The sequence below is a fragment of the Penicillium psychrofluorescens genome (assembly GCF_964197705.1).
Source record: "Penicillium psychrofluorescens genome assembly, chromosome: 4".
NCBI lineage: Eukaryota > Fungi > Ascomycota > Eurotiomycetes > Eurotiales > Aspergillaceae > Penicillium > Penicillium psychrofluorescens.
The window spans coordinates 1572728-1585509 of NC_133442.1; the positions used below are offsets into that span (position 1 = coordinate 1572728).

The 12782-nt window shown below is 39.8% G+C and overlaps 2 protein-coding genes across 2 annotated transcripts; both read left to right on the forward strand.

Annotated features, from left to right (window-relative positions):
• Window positions 1-9063: 9063 nt before the first annotated feature.
• On the forward strand, window positions 9064-10530 carry PFLUO_LOCUS6308 (uncharacterized protein; the record flags this gene model as incomplete). The annotated part of the gene is made up of 1 exon (XM_073783840.1): window positions 9064-10530. The coding sequence occupies one exon, from the start codon at window positions 9064-9066 to the stop codon at window positions 10528-10530; it is 1467 nt and encodes a 488-aa protein (XP_073640355.1).
• A 788-nt stretch (window positions 10531-11318) lies between these two features.
• PFLUO_LOCUS6309 (uncharacterized protein) lies at window positions 11319-12572 on the forward strand (the record flags this gene model as incomplete). Its single annotated transcript, XM_073783841.1, has 4 exons — window positions 11319-11367; window positions 11425-11609; window positions 11660-11969; window positions 12019-12572. 4 exons carry the CDS (start codon window positions 11319-11321, stop codon window positions 12570-12572), a joined length of 1098 nt encoding a protein of 365 aa, XP_073640356.1.
• Window positions 12573-12782: the final 210 nt, after the last annotated feature.

Genomic DNA, 12782 nt, shown 5'->3' on the forward strand with positions numbered 1-12782 from the left:
AGATCTGATTCATACTAAATCAGGTAGAAATACGTTCGTAGATATCTGAGTACGGCCTTTCTTAGCTTCACCGCCGCACCATATTTAGACGGATCGCCTATAAACGTATCCTAAAATAAGTAGGACGTTATGTACTTAGGAAGGGGTTTAAGAAAGATTTGGTTATCGAACCAGACGAGATGTAGTTAAGGATCCTTAGTAACGATAATCTATCGGCCCTTTACTCGCTATCGATACAACAGAGAGATATTGCTACTATCCTACTTCGACATCTACTAGAGTCGGCCTAATATCGACTTGAGGTCCTCTAACTAGACTTCTTTGAGAATGAAATCAAACAAACCCTTATAATCGCTGATTTTGATCTAGGGATGACCTAGCAGATAATCAAGCGATGTATCGAGATTACTATTGAGCTGATCGTCTTTGTGGAAGGGATATGGCAATGAAGAGGTTTCTATGTATGTTAACATTCTCTGAAAGTGCTAGATTTGAAATAAACTAAAGCTTAAGATGATGCTGACTATTGGGAAATAAATTAGAAGGATTGCTTTTCTCAATAAAAATTGTCGTAAAATAGTAGGTTTACGTTTAGCCTTGTGAAAGCTTTTGGGAGCTTAGCCTCGCTGGAACGCAATGCTGTCTGACACGACCATCTAGTACAAGGCACATCCACAGACAGCCTAGTCAACGCGGATCGGCTTTAGTAATGACAAAACTACTTGTCGATAGCTTAGGTATTATTTACATTTTGAGGTATCGCTAGTAGATAGTGGTATGCGAGTAGAGAGAAATATATATATTCAATAGCTGGCCAAACGAAACGTCGAGCCCCTTCTACGCGATGAATTAATAGAAACATAGGAAATTCTCATATGCTAAAAGAGTCTATAGATCTAAAACTAAACAATAATCACTTATGTTGCATGCTTGAATCTCCTACTCAGCTTTACGCTTCTCCTCTGATTTCGAAAGTAGCTTATCCCTAGCTTTAGACTTCTTTTTCTATGTGGAATCTTATTTCGTCACTATTATGTCGCGTTTCTTCTACGCCTTAACGATATCTTCGTAGCTCATCACTTTTGCCTATCCTATAACCGTTAGGCTACTAGATTATCGATACGCCTTTTCATTGTTCTACTTAAATAGGATCTAGTTCTCCTCTAGCAACAAGGCGCACTCTACAAAGACATTTTCGGCTACGCGGCTTAGTATCTATAGACGATGTTTAAACACACTATCTAGACTCTAGGTGTCTTATTCTATCTCACTACGAAGTAAGGCGAAATGATTAGAGGTGTTTAGAGTATAATAGAGATTAGCAGATATGGTCGGATGGTCTATAGGGATCGTAGTCTATATCTTAGGCTAGGACGCTTCAAACTCTTAGAGGACGCGAGACGGATTAAATAGAAAGAGGCCGCTTCTTGACTAGGCGGATCGTATATTACGAGGTATAAATGCCTCTTTTTAGGCGCGATTATAAAGATACGTAAAGTATGGCTTACTAATAGTACTCACCCTAGCCTAACATGCCTACTTAACCTATGCCTAGTGTACCGTTTTTAGAGGACTAAAGACACCTATATCGCATAGCTATAGTTTGTGAGACGTATAAGAAGGGAGACAATATAAGATAATACGGTTGGCAAAGTAGAATTTCATGACTTCTAGGGACTTATAGGTGCTAAAACCATCGTAGATTAGAAGCTATAGCCGACCCCCCGCTTAGTCTTAAGTCTATAGATCGAATATATGTTTCACCTAGTATAGACTAATATCTATATTCGTATAGCCTATTTTAGAGTAGGCAAAATGCTACCTAGGGGTGGCGTGAGTGGTCTACGAACTACGATAGGTTATAGCCGGCTAGATAATAAGAGGATGTAGGAAGCGACTATTAGCGGAGATACATTTAATCACTATAACTAGCATCCGCTTTACCGTGGTCCCTCGATGTTTTCTTAAATCGTCCTTGCTAATAAGTACCTTAACGGAGTTGAGAACGCTAAGTAGAACTCCTATCTCGTCTATATTATATATATTCTCTAGGAGAATGGCTAGGTTAGCTAGCTCTTAGCCGATGATGGCAAACCAGTGTTAGACTTTGTCTTTAATCTAGTAGCCATCTCGCTTCTAATCGATCGCTCGTAGCCGTTGCGCTTTCAACTATAGGTGGCGTTCGTAAAAACCCTGTGACTAATTCTTTCTTAGAGGTCGGACCTCAAGACTAGGGTCTATGATCTAGAAAACTAAGGATCGCTAGCGCACGATAATTAGGGCGAGCGATCGTAAAAACTTGACTAGAAGTAGATAGCCGTTATCTACTAACTATAACATATATATAACTAGCGCTTGTTCCTCTTGTAGGGTGAGATACTACTAATTAGCGGCTTTATCGGCGATAGAGGGTTTGTTATTAGCCCGCCGCTATAAGGTAGACGTGGGGATCCTAGTCGATCTCGACTGAATAGCGTATGATGTCCGCGCATGACGTAGATAGGTGGGAGACATTGAGGACATTTTTTAGTGAGAATCCTATAAGAGATCTAACTTACTACTTAAAATGAAGCTATTTAGACTATGAAAGGGTATAGGAGTATGAATACTGCGAATTTATATGGTCATTACTAAGTAAATAGATTCTAGGACACGATATGTATTCTAGATAAGTACTTGAATCCTCCTTAACCAGCCTTAACTAAGATCCTTTTGAAGCAAATTTCACTAGTTAGATATAGCGAATCCCACAAAATCTTTAGGAGACTAAACGGCATCGAATCTCTATATGAGGCTTTACTACCGTGTTAATAACGATATCTAGAGAACGCTAAACTTACCTAACTCGTAGATTCTTGATGACTGTTAATATATTGCCTAGACTCAAACAATTGCGGAGTGTTTGACATTTATTGTTGATTTCTATAGTCTATTAATGATGGCAATCCTAGGTTTGAAGTTGAACTTAGATACTATATATTTCGAACGTTGAATAACAAGAGAGAATTTGAATACTATTAGTTAAGCAAAAGTAAATAGTCTTAAGTAGAAGTTGATGGCGTAGTTAGGTTGAAAAAGTAAATATGATACTTGACTACTAACAAGCGAGCAAATATAGGTGCGTTCGTCTAGGTAAATTTCACTATTTGATAGTTTTTACTAAGAGTATTTGTTAAGATCTGAGTTGAATAGTCGTTCTTATAGGATTAGTGGAAAACCATACGCTACCTAGATATAGGTCATTAGTCATATATAGTTCTAGGTCTATAGGATCCCCTAGAGAATAGGAAATTTTTGGTTCGCCCTAGATATGTCTTACGTAAACCTTCTCCTTATAAGGAGCTAAGTCTAAAGTAGCTAGCTCTAAAATAAGCTAAGCCTAATTAGTTTTAAGTTATAGTATATAATATTAGGGTAAAACTTATATAGAGTTTATTATAATTAGGTTTTATAGAAAAATAGCCTTAGGTAGTAGCGATAGACTAATATAGTATATAGTAGTAAGCTATTTTCGCTATAAAAGAATGATTTAAGGGGAAGCTATATTTAGTATATAGTAGTATCTATAAATTAATAGTAGTAGTAATTATAGGTATATACTTAATACCCTATACGTATTAACTAATAAGGCTAGGGTAGCTATTATATTAATAAAATATATATAGTCTACTCTTATCTAATATACTACTCTATTAAAGATAATTTATAATAGCTAGTTAGAGAAAGTTATATATCTTTTAGGTAATAGGTCTATTAAGGGAACTACCTAATAAGAACCTTAATATAGTATTATAAAAGGTACTAAATAATAACCTTACTAATAATAAGAGATCATATATTATAGCTAAGATCATAATTATGCCTTTATACTATAAAAGTAATATATAGAGAGCGGCGCTAGTATAGTTTCGTAGTAGGATGCCTTAGTTCCTTTATAAGCTAAGAGTTAACCCTCTTAGAGACTAGTAGGTTAAGATAGGAGATAATAATATTAACTTTAACTACTATTTCTTTAGATTTACCTAGCTCTATAGGCTAGACAAATAAGAGCTAGTAGCTACTAAGTAAGGACTTTTATAGTTATAATATCTATACTAAGAGGGGTAATACTAACTAATAATGCTATATAGTATTATTACTATTACTAGACTAGATAGATATATATATAGATTATAGTAAGGAAGAGGAAATCTTAGCTAGATATAGCTCTATAACTTCCTATTAAAGGATCTTCTATAGTACTATATAATAATCTATAGGTATAACTCTAAGCTATTAAGCTATAGAGTTAATATAATCCTGAACTATAGGTAGGAGTTAATAGAGGAGATTAAGAAAATTTAGAATATAAAGGAGGTAAGAGATACTATCTAGAGGTACTATTAGACTTATCTATTAAGAGTAAGTTTAGGCTAATTATTTAACTAGCTCTAGTAGAGACCTCTAATATTTATTATATATAGTTTTAGAGGTATTATCTTAGCTTATATATGACTATTATCTAATTTTAGGTACTATATATAATATACTAATACTAACTTCTAGTATCTAGTAAGGGCTATCTAGACGATAGAGGGAGACTACCTAGCGATTATATCGCTTTATCTAGCTATATATAGTATAATCCTCTTTACTATCCTATATAAAGGATTAGTAATAGATGATATCTAATAGATACTAGTAGGGGAGAAGAGCTATCTATAAGAGTAGTTACTATAGTAGATCTCTACTAAATTAGACCTACTAATCTACTAGCTTATAGATTTTAAAAACTTAATCTAGGACTATAAGGTAGTTAGCTTTTATAAAATAGAGTAGATAAGGTAGTTAGTATTAGTATATATTAGTCTTTATATAAAATATACTATAATATATACTAACGATTATAATAGGACTTAGAAAGTAGATAATAGAAACGTACTAGGGATTTAATAATAATAGTTAGTATAGACCTAGCCCTTCTCTAGCTCCCTAACTATATAGAGGATAAGTTACTACTATATATAGATTACTTAATACTAGTTAAATTCGATATATATAATACGCCTAAGTATTAAATAGCGCTTAATAAACTATAGTAGTTCTCTAAAGATATACTATTAGTAGTAGTAGCTTAGTTTAGTAAGAGACTTACTCTAAGGTTATTTTATAAGCTAATAAGAACTATTTCTAGTATAGATATATCTAAAGCCCTAGCCATACTCTAGTATACCTTTTAAGAAGGACCTAATATTTATAGGCTATAAAGCTATAATTAGTATAGTTAAGGAAAGATATTATATAATTAGCTAGCATTATAAGTAGGTTATATTAGTAGGGTTAGCTAGCGTTAGGTTAGCTATCCTACTAGGAAGATATTTAATAATAACTAATCTTACTACCTATTAGAAAAGCATAGATAGCTATTAAGTATTCCTATTATATATAAGAATCTATACTAGATATATAGGTTTTTTAGATCTACGCTAGTAATATAGTATAGGTAGAATAGGGCTACTAGTAGATTACTATAGTTATAGAGATTCTAGGATAGGACAATCTAAAGATAAATATCCTCTAGCTCATATATTAGTAGTTATATAATATATATAATAGGCGCTAGCTAATAGTATTAGATAATATAGATGATAGTAGCATCTTTTTTAGTAATAATAAATCTAATAAATAAGAGCTACTAGTAAGCTTCCTACCTTAGGCCGCCTATAGATCTATCTTAATCATATTACGAAATAGTCTTATAGTATAGAATCTAGTAGGGAGCAATAGTTATATGATCTAGGTTTAGCTAATAAATAAGGAAGAGTCCCTAGCCCTTTTATAGGTAAGGATTCTAGTCCCCTATACTAGAGAGTCTAGAGAGGATGAGAAGGTACTAATCTAGGCATTAGAGTATATCCTACTAGCTATCACGTAGGCTATAGTGTATATTACTAACTAGTTGCCCCTTCTTACCATCTCTATATACCTTTGACTTTTCTATAAAAGCGAATTAAAGTAGATGTAGCTTCTCTAGAATAAGGATTCTATAGATCTCTAGTACGATCCTAGCATTCAGTATATGGTAATCATAACATGGCAGCTATTATTTGAGTAGATCCGTTAGGAGCGGCCAGCGGCGATAGATCTCTTAGCGTTGATAAGTATGTTTAATTAGTAGGGAATCCCTAAAGATCTAGTATACGACTACGATCAAGATATCCTAGACTTTCACAATGCATTAGCGCTGCTACTCAGCTATTCTCTAGTCTAACTAGAAAGGAACGAATAGTTGTTTAATATGCACCGCCTAGTGCAGCTATTAGTCTAGGCGTGGCTAGGCATGTACTAGTAGCTTAACGGCTAGTAGGCCAAATCTTAAGGGATTATGGCATAGGTATTTCTAAATAGAGAGTATAAAAACTAGATATAATGTCAATCGCTCATTACGTATGCTAAAAGTGTGCTAAAGTCTATATGTAACGTAGATGATGAAGATTGACTAAATGCCGCTAACCTCTTATCTAATTATGGATGGTTTCTAGACTATTAAGGAGCTTATGAAGAGGCGGAAGCGATATATCGATAAGCGTTAGAAGTATAAGAGAAGGTTATTAGACGTGAGCATTACTCTACGCTTAGTAGTATTAGTAACCTTAGCAATATGCTCTCTAGCTAAGGGAAATATAAAGAGGCGGAAGCGATGTATAGATAAGCGTTAGTAGTATAAGAGAAGGTGCTTAGACGTGAGCATCGCTCTACGCTAAGTAGTATTAGTAACCTTAGTAATATGCTTAATAGCTAAGGGAAATATAAAGAGGCGGAAGGGATGTATTAATAAGGCCTAGATAGGAGTAAGAAGGTGCTTAGACGTAAGTATCTCTCTATACTTACTAGTATTAATAACCTTAGCTTAGTACTTTATAGCTAAGGGAAATATAAAGAGGCAGAGGCAATATATTAATAGGCACTTAAAGGATATGAAGAGGTGCTTAGGCGTAAGCATCCTAATATACTTACTAGTATTAATAACCTTAGCTTAGTACTCTCTAGTCAAGGGAAGTATAATGAGGTAGAAGCGATGCATTAATAGGCGTTAGTAACATAAGAGAAAGTATTTGGATGTAGGCATCCATCCACGCTTACTAGTGTTAGTAACCTTAGTAATGTACTTAATAACTAAGGGAAATATGAAGAGGCGGAGGCGATATATCAATAGGCATTCAAAGGATATGAAGAGGTGCTTAGATACGAGCATCCTAATATACTTACTAGTATCAATAACCTTAGCTTAGTACTTAATAGCTAAGGGAAGTATGATAAGGCGGAAGTAATATATCAATGAGATCTAGAAGGGAGTAAGAAGGTGCTTAGACGTAAGCATCCTAATACGCTTACTAGTATTAATAACTTTAGTAATGTGCTTAATAGCTAAGGGAAATATAAAGAGGCGGAAGCGATGCATTGATAGGCGTTAGTAGCATAAGAGAAGGTGCTTAGACGCGAGCATCCATCCACGCTTACTACTATTAGTAACCTTAGTAATATACTTAATAACCAGGGGAAATATAAAGAGGTAGAAGCGATGTATTAATAGGTGTTAGTAGTAAGAGAGAAGGTGCTTAGTTATAAGCATCCTAATACACTTACTAGTATTAGTAACCTTAGTAATGTGCTTAACAACTAAGGGAAATATAAAGAGGTAGAGGCGATATATTAATAGGCACTTAAAGGATATAAGGAGGTACTTAGGTATAAGCATCCTAATATACTTACTAGTATTAATAACCTTAGTAATGTGCTTAATAGCTAAGGGAGGTATAAAGAGGCGGAAGCGATGTATCGACGAGATCTAGAAGGTAGTAAGAAGGTACTTAGACATAAGCATCCTAATATACTTACTAGTGTTAATAATCTTAGCAATGTGCTCTCTAGGCAAAGGAAATATGAAGAGGCGGAAGCGATGCATCAACGGGCGTTAGAAGCACAAGAGAAGATGCTTCAGCGTAAGTATCCTAAATCAGTAACCAGTCTCGATCATGTTTAAACTTCCTTAATCAATATATGAAACGTGAATAGGCTTTATAATCCTAGATCTATATCTATAGCATTTAGTATAAAGGCACCACATATAAAGACATAATATCTATTATTGCTTATTTCTTATGCAAAAATATGTACCCTTATAGTTTAATGCCGTCCCAAAGTACTTTTCTAGAGTTATGTTCCCCTAAAGCAGGCCATCTCATACTTGCGGATAGGGTTGAGGCTATTCTATTTAGCGGCGCTAGTATTTTTCAAATATTAAGTTATATAATAATTCCCTTCCTATGTATTCCCCTTATAAGTACTTTAGTTTTATGTACCTCTCTGCTACTAAGAATTCTACCAAAATCGGTATATTCTCAGGTAACATAATTTTGATGCTAAGGGAAACTAATATAGGTAACTAGATGGCTGAAATGATGCAACGTTCTCTTTCTCTTCTATCTCAGACGTTTTTGTGGATGATCTTGGCGTCATAGTATTAAACAGCGGATTTTCTAGTAGTGCGTGTTGTTCTGTAATCTGTCGCTTTGGCAGTGTGAAATCTTTATTTGAAAAGAGCAATTGAATCAAAAATCAAATAATTATCGTTGCCGCTGCTCTGAGACATTATAAAATATGTGAATTGGCAGTGACGTCGAGGACCACGTTTCGAAGGTCATCGAAGAACTTTACAAGGATCCGGCCCTTCGGCAAACATTCGGACTAAGAGGTTCGATTCGTTTTGAAAACCATTCCAACACTTTGAGCCCGGAACAGGAACTAGTAGAAGGATTACGGAGCGTGGACATTCGCGGTCGCCCTACGCGAAGACGTTCGCCTCGTTTAGCTGAGCGTGAAGAGAGGGCATCGAGCGCGGCCACTCGCAAACCGAAGACACCACCGCCAGTCCGAACCAAGAGGCCCCGTGCTGATCAGTTTTGTGTTTACAACATTCCAAATGAGATCTCTGAATCTACACATCGCGTCGCTGCCTACATCAAAGAATACAAATCCCCGCACAAAGTGACACTGGGCCATATATATGAGGGATTGGGGGACATGGAAGTTGATGAAGTGATTCAGGAGAAGGATGATGAACCCTCCAAAGTTCGGTTCCAGCGAGCGCTGGTCGGACTCCTTTCGCAGCCATTTGACTACATGGTCCGTGCTCGTACGCAGGTAGGAGTCTTTACCACTGGCGAAGCAGATATCTACTTGCGGATTGGTGAGGACCCTTCCACACTTTTTTACCACCTTTCCGTTCCAAAGGGTGACGTTGGGCATGAAACTGGGTGGGATCCCTATTCAGACCGCCCAAATCGTTTACACTTGACTGCGGTGGGTCAAGCTCTCGCTTTTACCCTCCAGGCTCTCAAGTTACGTCCCCGGAGCCAGGCTTGGGGACTGCAAGCAACAAATACGTTGCCAACATGGGAAATTGTACCTGCGGACATTTTGGACGATATCTCCGATCAGGACGTGCCTTCTTCTGAATATCGTCCGCCAAAAACAGAAGAATCTCTCCGATCATCCCCGATACAACTACGCCGCCGGAGACGCAAACCTAGCACGAGTGATTGTCGGCCATTACATGCCCATAGCAATTCTGATGAGGATGATGACCCTCATACGCCTAGCCGGAATCCACACATTTCTCGGAAGATTAACCGGAGCCGACCAGTATTGGCCAGCCAAACATCCATTACGGCTGGACAAAGCTCCTCCGAGGAGAACCATCGCCGTTACTGCACGTTGAAGTGCCTAAGCGGATTGGTACATGGAGGGGAGTTAGATCAGGCTTGCCCCAATGTCTGTGATCATGGTCATGGAACAACGCGTCATGTTATCAATTCAAAAACGTTCGTCCGCAAATTACAACGGCAACTCTCTGAGACTGTCAATGCAGATTGTGAGATCATCGGAATCCACGGTTCTCGAGGCGCCCTGTTGAAAGTGACTCTTTCGACACACGGATACACTGTGCCCGCGAAATGTACTGTGTCGGAGTTCCGTGATCGCCTCCGACATGAAGCAGCTGTATACGACAAACTTCGTCCAATCCAGGGCATATACATCCCTCTCCACCTCGGAAGCATTGACTTGGCTCATCCCTATAGCTACGATGGGATTGCTTATCTGGAGCACATGATGCTGTTGAGCCCAAGCGGGCAATCTCTGGACCTAGCACGTAGGGAATTGGGCCCAATTTGTCTCGTTTCCAAATTGACAGAGTCTCTATCAGCCATACATACCCGGCATGTCGTTCATAGAGACCCGGCTCCGAGGAATTGGTCGTACAACCCGGAAAGCAAGAATGTGGTGTTTTTCGATTTCGAAAGAGCTAAAATTATCGAGCCCCGTCCGGTTTTGGGTATGATTTCACCGAACCGCAAACGCAAAAGGATTGAACATATTGGTCTGGATAAGAAGCATTGGGGTACAGAATTTGCGGAGGAAATAAACAAGGCAGTGTATGAGTTGCGGTGCTTACGTGTACCGCCACGGAACCAGCAGAACCAGGCATAATGTGGCCGATGACTATCTTGTGATTCGGAGATGGATAGTATATCTTAGCCACTTGTTCTTGAAAGGAACCACATCTCATGGAATACCACCTTATGTACCCCATGGGGGTCTGAAGCTGAAGAAACTGCTTTTGGTGAGTCAGGGTAGAATCTCTGAGTTCTGCCCCAACAGCGTCAGAACATATAAGGGTCTATATGACGGTCGATACAGACCAGGAACAAAGCGGCAGGATGAGATACAGTAGTAGAGAGTGGGGAAACTTTTTTTAATGCTGGGTTCTCGAAATCTAACGTCTGTCTAGCCCACTGCTTCAATATTTAAATTTCACTGTTCTTCAGTCCCATCCAGAAAATTTTCCACCACCTTTGAGTACCATCCAGGCTTGCCACTCTGATACAACCTCATCGCAGTCGCTAGATATTGTCTTTTAGAATCCTGCAATGCCGTCGAAAGACGGTACCCGCCCACTGTAGCCGGGCCCGCTTTCGCTGGTGAGGGCGGGGTTGAGGTATGTATGGAGTGGGCTCCCCTTCTTCGTTGCGCTGAGAATGTGGCGACGTGACCTGTGCAGGCCTGGAACGCCCTGCGTGGACTTCCATTGTCGAAGTGGGGCGCCCTGTGTGTGTCCTATGCACGTTGCGCTCCACTACAGTCACAAGAGCGGGAATGTTCGTTGTACAGATCTACCCATCGTGTATATAGCCCTCCATGTCTACTCCGGTTTCTCTGCTTCCAAGGGAACCTGTTGGATCGAATTTTGTAACCACGAAACATTTACAACACTCAACATGGGTAGTGCCGGTTCTGTGACATGGCTTCAGAAGCTCTCTGAGCAGTGTAAGTGGAGCTTCTATTGACTCCAGTCTCTACAAAATGGCTAATTTAAGTTGGCAGTGAATGTGGACGTGGACTGGATGGACCCAGCATACACCCTGAGCATGCCCATCAAGCCACACGACATGACTAGCAACCAGGGCTGGGTTCACGAGCAAATTTGTAACCCAGTCAACAAAGAGCTCTTCAGGCAGGTGGTCAAGGAATACAAAGACCAAGGCTGGGTGGCAATCTATACCCGCATGGTATCCCGTCTTCTTTCCATGACCGCAAACCCCGATTGACGCATTCACAGGCGGTCTTGATGTCTAAAGCCAACATCGACAACATTCAAGGCAGGGTCCTTCTCCAGACCCTCCCTTCCAATGCCTATGATACCCAGAAAACTCTGGAGCACGCTCGAGCCTATGCGAAGGAGTTCGAGAGTGTCAGAGTCTCGAAGGATCGGTTTTGCATCAAGATTCCCAGCACTGGTCCTGCCTTGAACGCGTGCCCCATCCTGTTGGAAGAGGGCATTCGCCCCCTTGGGACTGCCCTTTTCAGTGTACACCAAGCGATTGCCGCAAGTCAGGCGGGATGTCTGTACATCAGCCCCTACTATAACGGTGGGTCACCCTTCTGTTCGTGGAATTCGTCGCTGACATCCCCCGACAGAGGTTCGTGCACACGACGAACAAGAGTTTTGGCCTAAGCCAGATGACCCAGCGCTGCTGCACCCGATGTCGCCTCGTCTGGTTCAGATCCTGGAGACGTACAAGCGACTTTACAAGGAGACCGGCAAGGAGCAGCCTTTCCTCAAGAATGCCAGCTTCATATCTCCACAGGAAGCAATGGCAGCCGGCGAGCTGGGCTGCCAGTCGGCGACTATCTCTCACCAAGTGCTTACCCAACTAGCGGACCTTCCGTACGATGGAGCCAAGCAACCTGGCGAGGGCGTCCCCAAGCCCGAACACCCGTACCGGAATGCAGCACCGACCCCAGAACGACTGAAGAAGATTGCACAGACCGACCCTCTGATTGGTCCGAATTGGGATGGAAAGTTGTCGAGAACTGACATCGACTACCTGGCCAATGGAGGTGTTGAGCTGGATAAGGCAAACGAGGCAGACCCTGAGACCGAGAAAAGACTGCGTGAAGCCTTGGCATTGTTTGTCGCTGCTGAGAAGAGAAGCCAGGCGAAAATTGAGGAGGCTATGAAGAGTGGCTAGATGCATCCTGTGATGTATGATGTCTTTCGTTTATAAAGGTAGACTTCCGTGATTTGGGAATGAATGTGCGGATTGGCCGACAACTGTACAGAGGCAGAGCACGGTATCTTTGATGTTCCAACCTGGCTAGGAAAATCGGTACCTGCACAGTACTCTGGCGAGCTATCTCTCTTTGTCCTCGATGCAGGGTTGAAATTTTTTGACTCTCGC